General features: G+C 40.6%; 1 protein-coding gene across 5 annotated transcripts in view; it reads right to left on the reverse strand.

Moving 5' to 3' along the window:
* Window positions 1-21,991, reverse strand: part of stard13b (StAR related lipid transfer domain containing 13b) — a 269,782-nt gene that overhangs the window by 41,557 nt on the left and 206,234 nt on the right. Inside the window, exon 1 of one of the 5 annotated variants that reach the window (XM_060897736.1) lies at window positions 13,065-13,210. The exons of the other annotated variants lie outside the window; for them this stretch is intronic. Coding sequence (XP_060753719.1) covers window positions 13,065-13,077 — 13 coding nt within the window. The 5' untranslated portion in view covers window positions 13,078-13,210. Of the gene's footprint in view, window positions 1-13,064; window positions 13,211-21,991 lie in introns of those variants that run through there. 5 annotated transcript variants of the gene reach the window in all.

Below are 21,991 nucleotides of genomic sequence, written 5' to 3' on the forward strand. Positions count from 1 at the left end.
AGTCCAAGTCTCAGAACAATACAGACTCGAACACGGCATCTCCTGTTAATCCAACCCATGTGAAGAACCGCGATTCATAACGCTGTTCCACTTTACGTCATCGCATATTAACAGATGTAGTCTTCAGCGATGTCTGTTTTTCCCTAACATTTCATCACGCTGTGATGGAAACTTCTTCTTGAACTTTTAAACTGACCTCTTCAGATTCTCCAAACACAATTTCTCATTACCGAGAACAGAGTCGACTCGAGACAACTCCTGCTCTCCTGCAAACGGCCGACTGTCATGACTATTTTTAGTTCCGAGCCACATCTGGTCTGTTTTTCCTTTCCTTCTCCTTGTCACTAAACGAATACAGACTGGTATGTGCTTAAACAAAGCGCTTATGGTCCTGGAGATGACAAGCAGATATCTTCTGGGAGATATCTATTACTCTTTAAAACTATAGACTATTATGGACACTTTCCCAGGAGGCACTGATTGACGCACCAAAAGGATCTTCGTCACACGTATCATGACCAATGAAGTCTGGACTGAATATAATAAACAATTGTTGCTTTTAACTTGTTTTAGGGTTTTACCGCAAGTGTGTCATGTGAGTCATATGTAGCAGGCTTTACCATAATAAGAAGTGTACATGACATTAAAATCGGTGCTTTGTTCATGTCTAGACAGCAAAACAGCAAATCGGGAAATTGTGTTTATAGTGTAAACCACATGAAAAAAAAAAAGACGAAAACCAAACAATTTCTTTGTGCAAACTGTAGTCTATTCAGTCAACAACTATCTATGAACCTGAACATGTCTTATTGAAATCTTCCCATCACCTACATTTAGAATTTTTCCAGTACGACTTTCCAGAAAGATGGATTTGAAGAACAAAACGGATAAGAATTTAGTACAGCGCATCATAAGTCGCTAAATTCTACGAAATTCATACATCTACATTATTTTGTACACTACCGTTCAAAAGTTTGGGGTCGCCCAGACAATTTTGTGTTTTCCATGAAAAGTCACACTTTTATTTACCACCATAAGTTATAAAATGAATAGAAAATATAGTCGAGACATTTTTCTGCCATTTTGAGCATTTAATCGACCCCACAAATGTGATGCTCCAGAGACTCAATCTGCTCAAAGGAAGGTCAGTTTTATAGCTTCTCTAAAGAGCTCAACTGTTTTCAGCTGTGCTAACATGATTGTACAAGGGTTTTCTAATCATCCATTAGCCTTCTGAGGCAATGAGCAAACACATTGTACCATTAGAACACTGGAGTGAGAGTTGCTGGAAATGGGCCTCTATACACCTATGGAGATATTGCACCAAAAACCAGACATTTGCAGCTAGAATAGTCATTTACCACATTAGCAATGTATAGAGTGGATTTCTGATTAGTTTAAAGTGATCTTCATTGAAAAGAACAGTGCTTTTCTTTCAAAAATAAGGACATTTCAAAGTGACCCCAAACTTTTGAACGGTAGTGTACATTTATTCAGTCGTGAACCGTTACTATTAGTGCTGGGACTTGAGGTCAGCCAAAACTTAGCCAGACACCAAAAAAGCAACAGGGTGAAGGATTTTGTAATGGATTAGCGGCAGGCTGCCAGCTCACTCCATTGTGTGTAGCTGTCAATGTTGATTTTAAAAGTAACTCAGTAAATTACATGAGGAAATGAATACTAAAGTCTGAGTGAAGAATACTGTAGTGAGTGTGCAGCGTGGAAGAAGAGTCTGGAGACAGAAATCTTAGTTTCTCGGTCGTTAGTCTGTGGTACTTGCTCTTGATAGCACTGGCTTGACCGCTTTATTAGCATATTAACATTCGCTAACACTACTGATGAATGCTACACCAGCTGGAAGGTGACTTCACTGCTGCACTGATGGCGCCGACTCATGGTTAAGCTCGCGTTGGCCTTTGAGAAGGCCGAGGGCGATACATTTTTAGTCCCTCCCACCCACTATAAATCAAAATCTGATTGGTTAATTCATCTGTCACTTCCGACATAAACATACACTGCCGTGGCCTTCTGTCCCGGCAATGAAGTCCTAACTAATGAGTGAGCAGCTCTAAACTCTTCTCAGCCTAGAGACAACAAACAAAAAAAATATCTCAATGGATAACTCGATTTTAATGTTTTCAGGACAGTAACCCTTTCATTTCTGAAGCAAATTTGATAGAAAACGAGGCCGAATTAGAAGCGAATAATTATCATGAAATTATGAAAGAATGAAAGTAGTTAAAGAATGAAATAAATTAAATATAATATTTGAAATGCTGGGGCGGTACGGTGGTGTAGTGGTTAGCGCTGTCACCTCACAGCAAGAAGGTCCAGGTTCGAGCCCCGTGGCCGGCGAGGGCCTTTCTGTGCGGAGTTTGCATGTTCTCCCCGTGTCCGCGTGGGTTTCCTCCGGGTGCTCTGGTTTCCCCCACAGTCCAAAGACATGCAGGTTAGGTTAACTGGTGACTCTAAATTGACCGTAGGTGTGAATGTGAGTGTGAATGGTTGTCTGTGTCTATGTGTCAGCCCTGTGATGACCTGGCGACTTGTCCAGGGTGTACCCCGCCTTTCGCCCGTAGTCAGCTGGGATAGGCTCCAGCTTGCCTGTGACCCTGTAGAACAGGATAAAGCGGCTAGAGATAATGAGATGAGATGAGATGAGATTTGAAATGCTGATATGTTTGGGTCTTCTCTAAACGCCGAGAAGGCCCTGATGGTTCCCCTCTGCATTTATGATGAAATCATTCTTACAGTCCTGCCTGACTCTCATACCCAGTGCTCCCAGGATAGGCTCTGGATCCACCATGAACCTTGTTAAATGATTTAAAAAAAAAAACTTTTGTTTCAAGCTCATTCACTTGAGTATCTATCAATCATCGACATATACAGCGGCGGCTACAATTATCAACAGTCCATAATTATCGACACTTTTTCAGATTTACTGATAAAAAAACAATTTTACAAAGGGAGTTTCAGTTACAACAGTTATCATTGGTTAATTAATCAACCCGAAGACCCGCCTCGCCCTTTGATCTTGTCGTCTGATGACACAGCTCGTTACCTGAGATGGCTTTTTTCTTCTTTTTTGCATGATCAGCAATTTGATGAAAACCCGGACGTTATCATCGCAGGTAAGCGTGGTGGAAAGATCATGGACATGATTTTACCTATCAAATTCACCGATATTTCATGATCTCCTCGTCGAAACCTACTTTGTTTCTAACTCTTTCATTTGACAGCCGCCATTTTGCATCTAAACGCGCGTTTGAGAAGTCACGTGAGGTGTCGATAAAAGTGAACACTTTCACCGGTGTCCACCATTATCGACACCCTGTGGAATTAAGTGACATTTACAACTGTTATGGATCGATCTTTGTGTAACATTGTTGAAGTAGATGGAGTACTTTAAAAAAATAAAAGTGCTGTGATTTATATATTTTTTTCTGATTCATAACAGAATGGAATGCTTAGAGTATTTGGAATCCGATTGCAATAAATAGAATTAGACCAGAATTAAATTCCTAGCATATAAAAAATTACATGCTTGAAATATGATTTTTCTATTCCATTCAGAAAATTTTTCTTTTGTAGTTTGTTGTAAATATCTACCACATATTACAATACCAGTAGACATTTTATATTTTTTTTATCTAAATTTAAAATCTCAATTGAAAAAAAAAAAAATCACTTGCTTGAAAATACTGAAGCTTCACCAATCTGAATTGAATTGCAACAAATTAGAGCACTGTTTGAATTATTGGTAAACTACAAAACTAGAAATCAATACAAACAACGATGAATGATTAACAAAATGCGATCGATGAAAATACTTAGAAAGCGGGTAGAAAGTGGAACAAAAGATTTTCTGACACAGGTTAAAGGAACAGTCCACCGTAATTCCATAATGAAATATGCTCTTATCTGAATTGAGACGAGCTGCTCCGTACCTATCCGAGCTTTGCGCGACCTCCCAGTCAGTCAGACGCAGTCAGACGCGCTGTCACTCCTGTTAGCAATGTAGCTAGGCTCAGTATGGCCAATGGTATTTTTTGGGGCTGTAGTTAGATGCGACCAAACTCTTCCGTGTTTTTCCTGTTTACATAGGTTTATATGACCAGTGACATGAAACAAGTTCAGTTACACAAATTGAAACGTGGCGATTTTCTATGCTATGGAAAGTCCGCACTATAATGACAGGCGTACTAACACCTTCTGCGCGCTTCGGCAGCGCATTGATATCTGAGCTCCGTATCAATGCGCTGCCGAAGCGCGCAGAAGGTGTTAGTACTCCTGTCATTGTAGTGCGGACTTTCCATAGCATAGAAAATCGCTACGTTTCAATTTGTGTAACTGAACTTGTTTCACATCACTGGTCATATAAACCTATGTAAACAGGAAAAACGCGGAAGAGTTTGGTCGCATCTAACTACAGCCCCAAAAAATACCATTGGCTATACTGAGCCTAGCTACATTGCTAACAGGAGTGACAGCGCGTCTGACTGACTGGGAGGTCGCGCAAAGCTCGGACAGGTACGGAGCAGCTCGTCTCAATTCAGATAAGAGCATATTTCATTATGGAAATACGGTGGACTGTTCCTTTAAACATTATCAGTTCATTTGTTTACAAACATTAGAATTACTTCCTCATTTACGTAAACACCGACATCCATATATTTATATAAAAGATATTTTGTACGAAGAAACATGTTTTGTTAACTTAATACCACATACCGATTTTTTTTTTAAATAAATAATCATCTGGGTGTCGACAATTGTAGAATGGTGTCGATAACTGTGGACAAAGGTGTCAATTGTGGAATGGTGTCACGTGATCTGATACGCTAAGTAATCGGGAATCAACTAATTATTTTTCCAGTGGAAGTTTGAGTAATAATTCATGCACAGTTTACGTATTGAAAGTCTTTTCTACTTTTGCAACGGCCAAAAGATCGTTAAGGTGTCGATAATTGTAGCCGCCGCTGTATATAATCATTCGTTCAGCTTCACTTTGGATCCAGAGCCTATCCTGGGAATACCAAGCGCGAGGCAGGAATACACCCTGGAGGAAGTGCCAGTTCATCTCAGGGCACCAAGCACACAGCACACACATTCACAGCGTAGAGGAGTTAATCCAAATTAAAAGTTTATGGGAGGTACAGGAGACTGGAGAACCCAATGGAAAATCCACGTCAGGTAGACACGAAGAAAACATGCGAAACTCCATCCAGACAGTAACCCAAGCTCAGGATCGACCCGTGGAGCTGTGAGGTGGGAATCCTACCATCACTGTGTGTGCCTGATAGTATAGATCAGTTTCACTTCAGGAACCTCCAAGTTCCTGTCCCATTTAAAATGTTTCCACATTTCGGTTATTAAGCTGTTTTGAGAAAAACAGGGGGCTTTGTTTCCAGTTTGGACGTGACATCAACAATGTTCAGAGTCATACCCAGGAGCAGAAAGACGAAGGAAAGCGTGAGGAATGGGGGAAAAGAGAAAAAGGGAAGTAGAAAAGCTAAGCTCCAATAAGAAGAGAGAAAAAATGGATAGGTCTGGGAACAAGCTTCCTTACTTTCTCATCATCTGGTGTAAATTAGACGATGAGTTTGGGATCTAGCTAGTAAGTTGTAGGTGTGAAAAAACATACAAGTATGACATGCACCTCTCCCAGGATCACTCAAACCACAGCCAAAGTCAACCCTCTACTCAAGTCTACTTTAAAAGACTGGGAAAATTAAAAGACGTGAAGGAATATTTCAGGGTGTTTACAATGTTTGGGACTCCAGGACTTGAACCGATACCTGATATCCCGTCCATCTCCTACTGGTGCTCGTCACGCTCGTCATTGACAAACGTAATCCATCAGTGACGAAGAGAAAATTACGACCAATCGTCACAGTGATGAATGTATTTGTCATCTTTATCATTATCATAACTCATCTTTTCTACAAATCCCGCCACAAATCTCTATGTTTGCTGAAATCCACCCCCAGTGAAGAGGCAGTGGGAAGCCAGAGTTTAAACAATGAGCATGTGCTTGTGATCAATAAAAATCAACTCCACATAATGACCAAATGAGCGCTAAGCTTTCGACCAATCGGAGTACATCTTAATTGGCCTGGTGTGGTGTTGGAAATATCTCTGCGTGAACCAAACAATGGTGCAGTCTAAGCTGGTAAAGTTTTTTTTGGGTGGGGCTTCTTCAAGCACTGAAGATGATTTAACCCTTTGGTGACTGACCCCTTGAAAATGGTTCCTCCAGGAACGATGACGTTTCAGTTGTCAAGACAACGGAAAAACTAAAATACAAAAACAGAAAGATACATCACAATGCTCTTGTGCACAAAACAAAATGCTCTTGTATTTTAGTTTTTCCATTGTCTTGACAACTGAAACGTTTAAAAACGTTTAATGGTTCCTGGAGGAACCATTTTCAAGGGGTCAGTCATGTTATCGAAACAGTCATGGGGGAGGCACACTCAGAGCCCCGACCGTCCCCGAGCACATCGGACAGTGTCAGTAATACAGGGGTCGGTATAAAACACTCAGAGCCCCGACCGTCCCCGAGCACATCGGACAGTGTCAGTAATACAGGGGTCGGTATAAAACACTCAGAGCCCCGACCGTCCCCGAGCACATCGGACAGCGTCAGTAATACAGGGGTCGGTATAAAACACTCAGAGCCCCGACCGTCCCCGAGCACATCGGACAGCGTCAGTAATACAGGGGTCAGTATAAAACACTCAGAGCCCCGATCGTCCCCGAGCACATCGGACAGCGTCAGTAATACAGGGGTCAGTATAAAACACTCAGAGCCCCGACCGTCCCCGAGCACATCGGACAGCGTCAGTAATACAGGGGTCAGTATAAAACACTCAGAGCCCCGACCGTCCCCGAGCACATCGGACAGCGTCAGTAATACAGGGGTCAGTATAAAACACTCAGAGCCCCGATCGTCCCCGAGCACATCGGACAGCGTCAGTAATACAGGGGTCAGTATAAAACACTCAGAGCCCCGACCGTCCCCGAGCACATCGGACAGCGTCAGTAATACAGGGGTCAGTATAAAACACTCAGAGCCCCGACCGTCCCCGAGTACATCGGACAGCGTCAGTAATACAGGGGTCAGTATAAAACACTCAGAGCCCCGACCGTCCCTGAGCACATCAGACAGCGTTAGTAATACAGGGGTCGGTATAAAACACTCAGAGCCCCGACCGTCCCCGAGCACATCGGACAGCGTCAGTAATACAGGGGTCGGTAAAAAAAAATGCCAAAGAGAAAGTGTTGTCAGCCGGCAAGCGACTGAAGGGAGCTATGTTTCAGCCGGCATGGTGTGTTGAGTCCCCGTGGTGGTGAATGTATGATGAAAAACGCAGTGCCATTCTTTGGTGAGTTCATAAATCGACGGGAAATTCGAATTCCTTCACTGTTGGTTGGTCCAAGACTCTTCTTGACCAAGTAAAGGCTAAAGGGAGTCCAAGTACCTCTATTGAATAATTCCATGCTAAAATAACCTTCAGTAAGCTCAAAATAAAGAGGTTTATTTGAGCTTGAGGGTGTACAGGGGACCCAAAATCAAGTCTTTCTTATTAGATCCTGGAGTGGAGCCCAAATTTTATATGTAATGGAAAGGCCTGGCTGTAGCTGTACAAATATTTGAATTGTGCCAGTTTGCTTGGTATAAACCTGTATTAAGTCCACTTTGATATGTCAGTAGCTAAGCAGAAATACACACTAAGTGAAGAAAAAATAAGCAAAAGTGAAGAATCCTTTTCGACTTGATTTTTCAAGGACAAAAGTGAAGAATATTTTTCAGAACCCAGACGGGACCCTGCATCTCCCCTACATGGACACGATAACCTCTGTAGATCAGATAGAGTACAAGTTTATTTAGACAGTAGTGCCTCTTTACAGGGTACAATACAATACTTTTTCCTGAAAATTGTGGGATGTTTGTCACGCTCACGAGGAAGTGTTTACTTGACCCAACACTAAAACATGTTCCACTCAGCAAATATTTGCCAAGCGACGTCCTTGAGCACAAATGAACTGTGACCTACACTCAGCCGGATGCCTGATGGTGATGCCAGCCCACTACTGAGAGTTAACATATCACCGCCCATTAGTCTTTCTGAATTCAGATGCTGAGAATCAACCTCGTTTCTACCCGAGAGTGTTGGCTCAAGTAATCTTGAGAGTTATACCTGAGCTGAGGATTTGAGGATATACTGTACTACTTTCTGTAACCATACCCCATGACATGCTGCATTCACACTCCCCGTCTTGTTGTGATGTCTCAGGGAAGAGAAATATGTGCAATAATTAGGGTCACGATTGTGTGCAGTGGGTCACGTTGGCGCCTCACAGCTCCAGGGTCCACGGTTCAATCCAAAGCTCGGGTTTCTGTCTGCGTGGAGTTTTGCATGTTCTTCCTGTGTCCATGTGGGTTTTCAATGCGATTAAAGTAGAAAAAAAAGACAAAATAAGAAGCTCTCAAGTGGTGGAATAGTATAAGTGATTCACCACCCTGTCATCGGAATACTTCAGTGGAAGTTTGGATCCACATTCCACAGCAATTCCCGTGAGAATTTTTTATGACTAGGAGAAATGTGATGACCTAGCGTCCCATCCAGGATGAATCTCACTGTTATTGGGATACGTTCCTGATCCACCATGACCCTGACCAGGACAAAGGCACTGACCGAAGATGAATGAATAATGAGTTAAAGAAGGAAGGAATTTTAACCAGGGTAAATAAAAAAAAAAAGAACAGCTGCAGTTTTGTCATTCAATGCAAGTGCATCATCATACTGGTGTGGCGTATTAGATACCTTTTAAATACTATTAATCCTTAGTGCTGATAACAGGCATGTAATGATTCACCCAATTCACGATTCGATTTGATTCATGATATTGGGTTCGTGATTTGATTTTCCCATGATATTTTTGTGAAAAAAAGTTCAATGAATAAAATTTTATTACCAAAAAAAGCAATATTTTCCTTTTTTTAATCAACATAAATGTGTTTTGTTCAATTAAAGTTGAAAAAATTGTTGGCTACTAACAATTATCATCAGAATGTCAACAGCTGTACAGGCCACACCCACAAACATGCCTCCCACATGCATTTTTTTTTTACCCACGTTATAAAACAATGCTGTGTTTTAAGCCCATCTTCTTAAAGCTTCACAACAGGCATGTAATGATTCACTCAATTCATGATTTGATTTGATTTACGATATTTGGGTCATAATTTTATTTTCCCACAATATTTTTGAAAAAAAGAAAACTTTATTACCAAAAAAAAATCTGTATGCAACATTTATTTTCCTATTCTTTATCAACTTAAATATTCCTTTAATTAAAATAAAAACGTTTCATTTTCTTAATAACCTCATTTTCTTAATAACTTTGCCCTCTTTACATTTGCTTCTTTTTTCTTTAGCTTTCAGCAGTCTATAAAAAGAGCTCTTTCCCATTTTAGATCTGTTTTGTATGTTTTCACGGAATTAGAGCTGTGTTACTTCCGCCTATGGTGAAGTCACATACATTTTCTCTGTTATATGTTTCTGCTGTCAAAACAATACAATTACGAAACGGTGAAACGGGCAGATGCTTCCATACTAGAAAAAAAGAACACCAAATAGAACGTGAAAAAGAAACAACAAAAAGACTCACAAGATCCGAAAAAGAAAAAGCACACCAAGAAAACTTAAAATCAGCCATTTCAGACCACTGTAAACGACATAATCATATAATGAATTGGGAGGAGGCCAGAGTCATTCGCGCTGAAGAAAATAGATTCCAGCGTTGGATTTTAGAGGCAGTGGAGATACGAAAGCGTGCGCAGAGAACGATGAACCAGGATGAGGGAGCATATGCACTGTCGCACACCTGGAGCGCCGTCCTGGAGGAGCGACCTTGACAGCAGGAGGCGTGAACTACCTGTCAAATTGGGCGGGACGTTCACGCCTCCGTAGCGTAACATCAGCTGATAAGGCACGTCACCACTCGACATCTGGTGACTGTTTTGAAGAAGGCGGAAGTTTATCACCAAAACTGTCAAGGTAACATCTTAAAAAATCCTTGTCTTAAAAAACGAATTTAAAGAATAGTTTCAATAGGTAGACATAATGAACTTTTACTACATACAATACAATTACAGCTAGGAAACACAGAGATTTTGCAGCCTGATAATTACGGTTCATTTTTTTTATTTATTTCATTGATTCAAATCATCATAAATTTGTATCATGGTTTATCGCCACCTGATATGTTGTTACATACATCCTGAGAAATTTTATTATCCATTGCCCATGGTTCTCAAAGTGGGATCTGGCAAATCCTAGAGATCCATGAAGCAGATCCAGGAGCACCTATCCCCCCCCCCCCCCAATGGCCTTGCATTGGTTTAGCTCACATTCAACCACCATCAAAGTCACAGATGTTATAACTGAATGAAGTGGTCAATTGAACTGGTTAGGTTTCATATCAAACACAATAATCTATAAATCCCAATAAATAAATAAGCCATTTCAACTTGAATCAAACAACAATTTTGATAAAACTAGTAAAAGTCCAGTAGATATTACACATTTCATTGAATAAAATGAAATTTTATTCGACTGGCTTCTGTTGAATGTGCCTTACGAATATTTGAATAGTTATGCTTATAATTACATTAATAAAATAAATCTGTGCTATACAGAAATCCTGAATGAGAAGCTTTGAAAAGTGATGTGATAATACTTTAGGTGAATAATTCTATTTATTCTATCCCCATTGACTGGATATGAGCAATCGTGTGCTCTGATTGGCTACTCTACTACTAGGATATCATACAAAATGGTGGATCATGTTGCTGAATCAACCGAGGACGTAATAAAAACTCTACTGGAAAACAAAACCCCGCCAAAAAATACACCAAAAAAAAGCAACAAAATATGGAATGAAAGTATTTGACGGTAAGAATGTGTCTTTTTTTTTTTCAAGAATTATTATTATTATAGCATTTTTCACAAATTGCTACTGTCATTTCACCGGTTTGTTTACATTCTAAGTGGAAATGAGTTTGTGGGACGCTGTGTATAAAGTTTTTATTTATCGAATTTGCAAAAAATACAAATAAAAATGCTCTGTTTCTCAAAATCCAGTGAATGCGGATCGAATAAAACAGTTATTCCACTCAATCTCATCATACATGGCTTATAGCCAACTTGGTGCTATGCGCCACGTCAGCTATCAGCTCATGTATGACTCGATTTCGTGGAATAACTTGTGTATTTTTATGATTTTCATAATTTAACATACCATACCTGAATGCTTATGTGAATTAGCAATCATTGGATATACTGTATATGCCTGTCAACTGAATTACACTGAATCAACAAAGAGTCTAACAACATATTTAAAATAATGTGATATTAACCTCCTAGGGCTTAGCGGTCACATGCGTGGACAGCACTTTTTAGAAATTCGGAACAAGAATCCACATAAGCCCTGTGATGACCTGGCGACTTGTCCAGGGTGTACCCCGCCTTTCGCCCGTAGTCAGCTGGGATAGGCTCCAGCTTGCCTGCGACCCTGTAGAAGGATAAAGCGGCTAGACATAATGAGATGAGAAGAATCCACATATGTGGACATACTTTTACTCTAAAAGTACATCTTATCAAAAGATGATGCTTAGTTTTTATTCTAATCAGGTTCTAATAAGCCCAAATAGCAAAGAGAAATAAAAAATGCATGTAAAAAAACAGCTTGGGCCTTAGGAGGTTAAGGCAAAGTAATGACTCAGTAGAGTAGACTGCATACCTCTACCAAGCCACATATTATCAACATCAAAATCAAATCACTTGCACCTAGGATAATATGAAACCTGTCCACCAAATTCCATGCAAATCCATTCACTACTTTTTGAGTTACATCGGGAACAGACAAAAAACAAACAAAAAAAATCCTGGATCCACATACATATCCGGATTTACGTCAAAATCTAAATCACTTGTTCCTTGGCCCGTGGCTCACCTTTCCTCCAAATTTCATCAAAATCCATTCATTACTTTTTGAGTTATGTCGGGAACAAACAAACCAACAAATGGAGGTGAAAACATAACCTCTTCAACAAAGTTCGCGGAGGTAATTACAAAATATTAAATTAAAAAAACTCAGATAATATGCAAAAATAATGAAAGTATAGCTCATTATACAGTAGCAAGTTATGAAGCCAAAACAGTGAAATATTAAATAAAAATAATGACAATATCTTGACGTCAAGAGATATTCAATCAGAATAATGGGATATTTAGTCTTTTTGTAAACTAGAAACAGTCCTTGGCAGAATGTTAAAGATCCCCAGATGTTCTCTGTATCTGTCCCTCGTGAGAATAATCACAGCAATGAAATTCATTCAGATTTCTCATCAAAAGTCTAATTCATACACCTGGAAGCACAAAAGAGCAAGACCAAAGATGAGGAAAAGAGGAAGAGCAAAGATGAGATTTGTGGATGTCGTGAAGGAGGACATGAGGACGGTTGGTGTGACAGAATAAGATACGGAGGACTGGAGGAGATAGAGGGACATTATCTGCTGTAGCAACCCTGAACAGGAACAGCTGAAAGAAGAAGAAGAAGAAGAAGAAGAAGAAGAAGAAGAAGCTGTCTAATTCATACTCCTCACAGACTGGACTGGATTAAAGCATGCTCCACTATATTGCTTAGACAATACATAAGAATGCCGACTGTGCCGTTCATCTCATGCAACATGCCTCTTTTGTTGGTTCATGCAGCCGCATCAGCGATACATTCCATTATGCAACGCTATACGAAGAAGAAGTCAGATACTGCAAACACTGTTTGTCTTGAAGAAGTATAGTGATGACACAGTTCAGCTGCCAATACTCTGATGGATTGGACGACTTTAAAACGTGCTCCAGTCTCAGATAGAGCCAAGAGCCATTCATCACGCTCTGCTTTTCTTTCACAGAAGTATGTGCAGATAATTCCTCCTCCGAGCATACAGATATTTCAGCAATGATATCAAATAAAACAAATGGAAATGTACTTACGAGAGACTTTCATTAGTGGTCTGTTTCTTGAAACTCTGCTAGCATGATTCAACCAAGCTCATCGTACCGTATTTTTCACTTTATAGGATCTCTCGTTCTTCTTTTCCTGATCTCATCTGCTTCTTTCACCTCACTCAGCCTATATTACTTTCTCTGCCTCTCTTTTCTCCTTCTCTCTTCCAGCAGTCATATACATGAATCCCAGCGACTCCCCTTCCTGACATGCTCTCAAACCCACCCCCTTTTTTCCTTCTTGCAGTAAAACTGCTCTGGCTCTTTCCGAGTGCTTGAAGCACAATGTTGGCAGGGCTGTCCTGGCAGTGTGCCACTGTGGCACATCGTAACTTGGGACTTTTTTATCTTCCCGTTGCCTGACACGGTCAAACTAATAAGACGTCATCGTGGCAGTTTCATCTCGTCTTCATACTCATGACCTGGTATCATCCACAAGTCTCAGTCTGACGAACGAAATTAACTGGCTTGGTACAGTAACAATGCTAAATGCAGACATTTTTGCTTGGAAGGAAGGCTGGAAGGGAAATTTGGCAATTTTCAATTCTCAGAGAGACCTCAGTTCCAGCAAGAAGGGGGCGGAAAAATGTAGGTGGCTCAAAAATATGTGGAAAACATGACCTCACGCCCAGGCAACCACCATCCAGTGAATCAGTGTGTCCCATGGCTGTGAGTGCAGCGTGCTCACTTCATCCCAGTCTGTGGAAGCTCACTGCTGGCATCCTCACTCACAAGCTCGGATTCTGCGGCCTGACCGGACCACTCGATGTGGGCGGAAGCCACAACAATCCGACAATACAAACGAGACAAAGCACAAGCAGCTCGCAAAATGCCATCAAAGATTCCATTAAAGTCAAAGAGACATCTTTGTGAACTGCACAAATCGGGATCCAAACATAATGTCATATACGGTACACGCGTGTACCTCACCTCAGTGCTGCTTAATTTTCGAAACTAATTGCTTGAGTTCATTTTCTACAACAGTAGCTCTCATGGCAGTTCTGACTGTAGGTTTATCTGAATAAAGTAATGAACAGTTATTCCACGAAATCAAGCCGTACATGAGTCGATAGCTGATGAGGCGCGTAGCACCGAGTTGGCTATAATCCATGTAGTACGACGAGATTGAGTGAAATAACTGTTTTATTCTATCCACATTCACTGGATTTTGAGAAACGGAACATTTTTATTTTGGGGGGAAAATGTGATAAATAAAAACTTCATACAAAACGTCCCACAAAATCATTTCCGCTTCGAATGTAAACAAACCGGCGAAATGACCGGAGCAATTTGTGAAAAATGCAATCATAATAATAATTCTTGAAAAATAAACAAGGATACGTTCTTACCATCAAATACTCATCTCATCTCATTATCTCCAGCCGCTTTATCCTGTTCTACAGGGTCGCAGGCAAGCTGGAGCCTATCCCAGCTGACTACGGGCGAAAGGTGGGGTACACCCTGGACAAGTCGCCAGGTCATCACAGGGCTGACACATAGACACAGACAACCATTCACACTCACATTCACACCTACACTCAATTTACCACGCCGACACGGGGAGAACATGCAAACTCCGCACAGAAAGGCCCTCGCCGGCCACGGGCCTCGAACCCGGACCTTCTTGCTGTGAGGCGACAGCGCTAACCACTACACCACCGTGCCGCCCCACCATCAAATACTTTTATTCCATATTTTGTTGCTTTTTTGGGGGGTTTTGTTTTTGAGTAGAGTTTTTATTTCATCCTCGGTTGGTTCAGCATAGCCTGGGCCCGCCCATCCTAAGCGTGACGCAACACGAGGGCCTGTTGCGAGCTTAGTCTGGCCAGGCAAGCTATCTACAGCTCTTCCAAGCTCCCGAAAAATCGGGAACCAATCAACTTTGAGCATCTCCAACGGCCCTGGGTAGAGGCGTGTTCAAGGCACTGACGTAGTAGAACTGCGACCGGAAGCCATAGATTGTTTACAGAATCTATGCCGGAAGCGCTTCATTCACGCTTCCGCATCTATTACGCATAGATGCTGTATTGAAAGCATTCAACGGGAAGTTCTCATTGAAAACGGAGCAAAGAGCAGCCCTGGAGGTATTTATTGAAAGGAAGGACGTTTTCGCCTTGCTCCCGACCGGCTTCGGTAAGAGTTTAATCTACCAGTTAGCCCCGTCGCGTCACATACGTCAGAGGAAAGAGTGATGTGATTGGTTTAAGCTTCGTCACAGCCTTTTCTGGCTTCGACCAGTAGCAAACTGAGGCATTTCAGGGAGGCGGGTCAACCACGGGCTCTGGGAAACGGTTGGGCTTAATATCTTGGCCAGACCAATAGCTCGGAGAGCTTTGAAGTCGCGTTAGCCAGGCTAGGTTCAGCGACACGCTCCGCCATTTTATTTTTCTCTACTCATGATATATGAGCTGATATCCTAGTAGTAGAGTAGCCAATCAGAGCACACAGTTGCTCATATCCAGTGAATGCGGATATAGAATAATAACTTATGTTGGATGGATCTGTATGGCAGAAAAGTATTAAAAATGCATGTAATCGTTCAAATGGTAAAGTTTGATAAAGGTTTTTTTTCAATTTAACATGGAAGGAATCTCCAGTGTCCACTTTCTTTACAATAGTCAGACCTAAAGCTATAAGCTGACATTTTCCATCAGTCTTCAGTGTAGAGGAATTTGTGCTTTCCGTTTTCTCCGTCATATGATAAGCTGCATTTCTTTGATATTATTAATTTCAAAAGAAAGAGAGAGAATACATAGAGACTGATGAGTGAATGACTCGTCATAACTACTATGATGCAAGTGGTACCAGGAACTAATTTGTTTTGCAGCCGTCACACGGCATCAAATGTAATACAGTATAAATGGATAGAAACTATTATGTTATTCTTTTTGAATTGTCTTTTTTTCAAAACTGCTGTATTATAAGCGGAATAAAAGACAGTTATTAACTACTTATTAACTGAGTGTGAGGTCTTTATGGGAAAATGTCAGACCAAGTTCTTGACAGTAAGACAAAAGACCTCAGTCTGATATTTTCCCGTAAAGACCGAGCAAGCGAGGTTAATAAGTTTATTATATGGCTTTTTTTTTTATTTCTAAGATTAAAACAGACTGTCATTATAATGAGGCGTGATGCTGCTTTCAGTCACGTCATATTTGTAACGTAGTTGAGTCACGCACGCAGAATAAACGGCTAGCAGTTTCAAAACTGAATTTCTGTTCGCGGTTAGCGCTTTCTGAACGCTCTTTGTTGCTCATTTCTTGAATAATTCAGTGACTCTTGTTGTCTTTTGTGTTTCGGCCGTTTTTGATTCAGTTTTGACTTCCAATTCATCTCTTTTTTGTTGCGTTATTTTTGTTTTTTGCAACATTGAAAGCCGATGCATTGGAAAGAAATTCCGTAATCTCCCACGGACATTACAGGAAAATACTGCCCGGCAAAGAACCAATCACAGTGCACGATTTTACCGGAAGTAGCTCGTGCCATATAATAAAGGAAAATAATCAGCTTCAGGGTTTTAACAATACCAATAACAATACTCCATTTCATGTTGGGCAACATGACACTACCGTACTTTCTCACTGATTTTTAGCGATAACAAAAAATTGTTTTACTCTATTCATTTCTTTATTCCTCTTTGGGATTGTATCCAAAGACATCAGATCTGGCTCTGCTAAGGAGTTGTGGAATTAAACCAAGCTCCTACTGAAGATCTGAATACGTCTGAGTAGCTTTCAAGTTAAAATACGAGAAAAATAGTTTCCAATATGACAAGTTGGAGTCAAGTTGGATCGTTGGTCAGGGTATCCGTTCCAAACCATATGCTGAGAGTAGTTAGTAGTTAGCATAAACCTAGTGCTTTATACAGTAACACCACAAGACTCTTAACAGGTGTCAGGACTTTAGTAGTGAATTTTACACTATTCATCACCAGTAACCTTAAATACAAAAAAGAAATACTAAAATTCGAATAATTAGCACAATGCTGTATGAAAGTTACTTGCAACTTTTCTTCTAACATTATACCTTATACGACCTTATCAAACTAAACTGCTCTTGCTTGTGAAACTGGCACGAATTTTTCACAAGATCTACAAACAAGTTTGAAAAAAAAAAAAGTTTTATTTTAAGTACCTCTTTCTGGCAAACCGAACAGCCATTTTTAACAGATTTTATTTCACAGTTCAAGCTAGAACTTACAATTCTGTGGAAATTAAGTTACATGGTCCCATTATTACAATTTTTCAGTGTATTAACGTGAACACTGTGGCAATAAACCTGAACTCCAGCTGATACTGTGCCACTTCCTGAGATAAAACAATGTTTTATTTTTTCTTGTTCTTAATGGGTCATGTTTAGGTATGGGGTTTCCAATGAAAGCCCAGTGACGCAGCGACTCCTAATAAACCACTTCATATCATTCATTACTCCATTCCGAAAAATGCTTGAGGTAAACTAAACCATGATGAAGAGCCTAAGCTTCAGGAAATAGCTACAGTCTTTACAGACATGTCTACCCCAAACCCCCCTCTGCATAACTCAAACCAGGCATGAAAATGAATCAGACTCTTAGTCTGCATTAGACTCGACTCTGATACTGGCTATTAGTTGTTTCATCACCTTGAGATGAGATGAGATGAGATGAGATGAGGTTACTGACGGGAAGAGATTAAGCTCGTTTCTTTATTCACCAGACAGACTAGACGTAACATAGCAAAGGACTGACAGTGTCATTAAACAGGTGTGACACACACGGGCACAGATAGAGGGTGGGATTCGTCCCACCCAGATTTAAATTCACCTCGTTCGGTCCCCCCCACTTATAGGGAGGAAAAAACGTCTATGCTGTCTTTCTTTGCATAAGGCAAACCTTACGGAAAAATCAAAAGACTAATTACCATTCGGTTTATTGAGGTGCACAGCAGTACATACATAGTTGCAACAACTCACATAAAACAAAACAAAGACTGATATTCGGTTGGTTGAGCTGCGCAGACTGCACAGGTTGCGAGCTCGAGCTTGGTTGCTATGGTTACCCACAACAAGTTTGACAGGCATATCGGGGACAGCTCCTAGTTCAGGACCCCAACACGGCATGATGAAGGGTGCCAAACCGAAAAGGCAGAAAATGATTGCATCGTTTTTTCAAAAAACAACGACTGTAAGTAAACTGTGCCTTACTTTATCATATCACCTTGCAATTTTTTGATAGTCTGTTCAAAGTAATGTCGTAGTGAAAGTAAAATCGTACGGAGTAGAGATGCCTTTCTGGTAGCCTCCTTCTTTCGGTGGTAGCCTGTAGATACAGTGCTCAGAAGGCAGTTTTAATGTTTAATCTGGCGTTCCCTGCCATAATTTCAGCGAGCATATTGTTTCATAAGGAAACTTTGAGAAGAGTTGTTGACTGACTGCCGCTCACGCAACACACAGGCATAGTTAGAAAGTCAACACATGTTGGGGTTGGTTTGCTGGCAGCTTTGTCCCCCCCAGTTCAAAAAACGTATCTGCACCCCTGCTGACACATTTGGCATTATTTTAACTGGAAAAAAATGAGAGAGTTTACCGATTACTCCAGTCAGGTATCTACTGTATAAGAAAGGTGCTCTAGTGTAGGTTCAATTTAAATATCAAATAAATTCAAAGAGGATAGCGTTACAGACCACGAGTTCTCAACTCTACACCTATTGGTTTTTCCTACTCACAACATACACTATATCTAACACTGTTTGATGATAGAAAGCTGATAATATATAGATATACACTGATCAACCAGAACAACATGTCCACTGACAGAGGAAGTGAATAACATTGATTATCTCATTACAATGGTACCTGTCAAGGTGTGGGATCAATTAGGCAGCAAGAGAACAGTCAGTTCTTGAAGTCGATGTGTTGGAAACAGGAAAAATGGGCAAGCGTAAGGATCTGAGTCAGGTGCTCAGGTGAGTTTTATTTTTTTTTTTTCTGAGGGTGAATATATGTCGAATAAGCTATTATTTGCATTCTACAGGGTAACATGAACTCAATAAAAAAAGAATGAGGTCTTTATGTTAATAACAAGAGTGCTCTGAGAGCACAATATCCCCCGCTGGCAACTAGATCTATGCTATAAGTGCTTAATACACCCTCATAAAATTGTCAAAGTACAAGTTTGGTAATCAAGGACCATAACTCTGGTAAAATGTGATCAAACTGAATGAAATTGTAATATGTGCATTACTGACCTATAGCAAAGCGTTTTGAGAAGTTTTGGAAAATTCCTGCAAAAATTGTGAGAGGAACTGATTTCAGAAGACGAGCACACTTTCATGAAATTGTCAAAGTACAAGTTTGGTAATCAAAGGCCCAAACTCTGGTAAAATGCGACTGAATTGATTGAAATTATACACTACCGTTCAAAAGTTTGGGGTCACCCAGACAATTTTGTGTTTTCCATGAAAAGTCACACTTTTATTTACCACCATAAGTTGTAAAATGAATAGAAAATATAGTCCAGACATTTTTCTGGCCATTTTGAGCATTTAATCGACCCCACAAATGTGATGCTCCAGAGACTCAATCTGCTCAAAGGAAGGTCAGTTTTATAGCTTCTCTAAAGAGCTCAACTGTTTTCAGCTGTGCTAACATGATTGTACAAGGGTTTTCTAATCATCCATTAGCCTTCTGAGGCAATGAGCAAACACATTGTACCATTAGAACACTGGAGTGAGAGTTGCTGGAAATGGGCCTCTATACACCTATGGAGATATTGCACCAAAAACCAGACATTTGCAGCTAGAATAGTCATTTACCACATTAGCAATGTATAGAGTGGATTTCTGATTAGTTTAAAGTGATCTTCATTGAAAAGAACAGTGCTTTTCTTTCAAAAATAAGGACATTTCAAAGGGACCCCAAACTTTTGAACGGTAGTGTAATTTGCATATTGTCGACATATAACAAAGAATCCTGCCAAGTTTCGTGAAATTCCTCCAAAAATTGTGAGAGGAGTTGATTTCAGAAGATGAGTACCCTTCCCGGGACAGACAGACAGACATCACCACGACATAATCCCCCTTCGGGCCTTTCGGCCAGCGGGGAATAAAAATTGACAAAGCTATGAGGATTTGTGTTCTGCGGAAAGGCACAGGCACAATGACACTTGACAGCATTGGGAAATGAGCTCTAAATGGACCCCATTTTGGTCATTTTAAGTGATTATTTTTCATTTCTTAACCTCCTAAGGCCCAAGCTGTTTTTTTACATGCATTTTTTATTTCTCTTTGCTATTTGGGCTTATTAGAACCTGATTAGAATAAAAACTAAGCATCATCTTTTGATAAGATGTACTTTTAGAGAAAAAGTATGTCCACATATGTGGATTCTTGTTCCGAATTTCCATAAAGTGCTGTCCACGCATGTGACCGCTAAGCCCTAGGAGGTTAATATTTTGGCCAACCAAATAATGACACCAAATCCTGTGTCATTCCCACCAGCTCCTTCTGTTCTTTCTCTGCCTTCTTTTGCTTCTGTGATTCTTTTTCCTTCCAAATGGTCACGTGGTGTTGTCTGATTTACTTCTCTCGTTCAATGAACTTGTCATGTGTGAGCTTCCCTTTATCTTCGGGTGTATCACGCAAGGTCAGGGACGAGTCTAACGTCGGAAAAGCATCGGGGTGATGCGTTGTTTGCGGTCATTTCCGGGAGACATTTTTCTCGTTTTATCCAAACAGTCAGTGGTAATGCATGAAAAATCCCTTCAATTTTCATATCATCAGTGAGGTTTAAGCGTTTTTCATAGATAACGTACTGAAATCAAAGAAATTATGGCATGAATCGGCTATATTCCAACCCACCTCCCACACGAGGATGATTTTAGGCGAACCTCAGTAATACTCTGATAGGACAGGGTCACATGACCTACCGTATGAGGAAATTATAGTGGTATATCCCCGGAATTCCCATTTACAAACACGTCAACCCAAAACATCACCGAAACTCAGGCCAAACAGGGAACATCCGAGGTCACTCAATTTGTGGCTAGGCCATCGGGGCTTAACCCCTCGTAACTCCACGAAGTATAGACCAATTTTAATGATTCAAAAAATGTTTTATTGCTACAGAAATTGCCTTTTAATAGAACTAAATTTAATTCAAATAAAATATCAAGAAATGCCAGTAAAAGCCAATTAACTGCAACCTGTCGGCTTAAATATGCTGATTCACTCGCTGGCGTGATAATCTGTGACGTCACTGAATACCCAAATCCGAGTGACTTTGACAAGGGCCAAATTGTGATGGCTAGATGACTGGGCCTGAGCATCTCCAAAATGGCACACCTTGCAGGGTGTTCCTGGTATGCAGTGGTTAGTACCTACCAAAAGTGGTCCAAGGAAGGACAACCGGTGAATCGGCAACAGGGTCATGGGTGTTGAAGGCTCATTGATTCGCATGGGGCATGAAGGCTAGCCCATATGGTCCAATCCTATAGACGAGCTACTGTCACACAAACTGCTGCAAAAGTTAATGGTGACACCTTTCTGTTTTACCCAGCATTCACTTTTTCAGCAGTTTGTACTACAGTAGCTCTTTTGTAGGATTGGACCATAAGGGCTAACCTTCGGTTTTAATGTTATGGCCGATTGGTGCTCGTACATACAGTACGTATAGATATGTGGTGAGATTTTAAAGTCTTAATGAACAGCTATGGGCTCATAAGAAACACTTCAGGCACAGTGGCCAGTTTCCACTCAGGATTTGCATCAGAACAGAGACTGGAAGAGATGAAGAGTTAGAATTTTTTAGATATTACAGTCTGTAAAGCGGAAATTGTTAAATCCGCACAAGCCCTACATTTCACTGAATGACTTAAAGGCCTTTCTTGGAAGCTGAGCTAGCTCACTTTGGTTTTCCTGTAATTTACGCCAAAAAGTGGA

Source organism: Neoarius graeffei, chromosome 17, assembly GCF_027579695.1.
Source record: "Neoarius graeffei isolate fNeoGra1 chromosome 17, fNeoGra1.pri, whole genome shotgun sequence".
Classification (NCBI taxonomy): domain Eukaryota; kingdom Metazoa; phylum Chordata; class Actinopteri; order Siluriformes; family Ariidae; genus Neoarius; species Neoarius graeffei.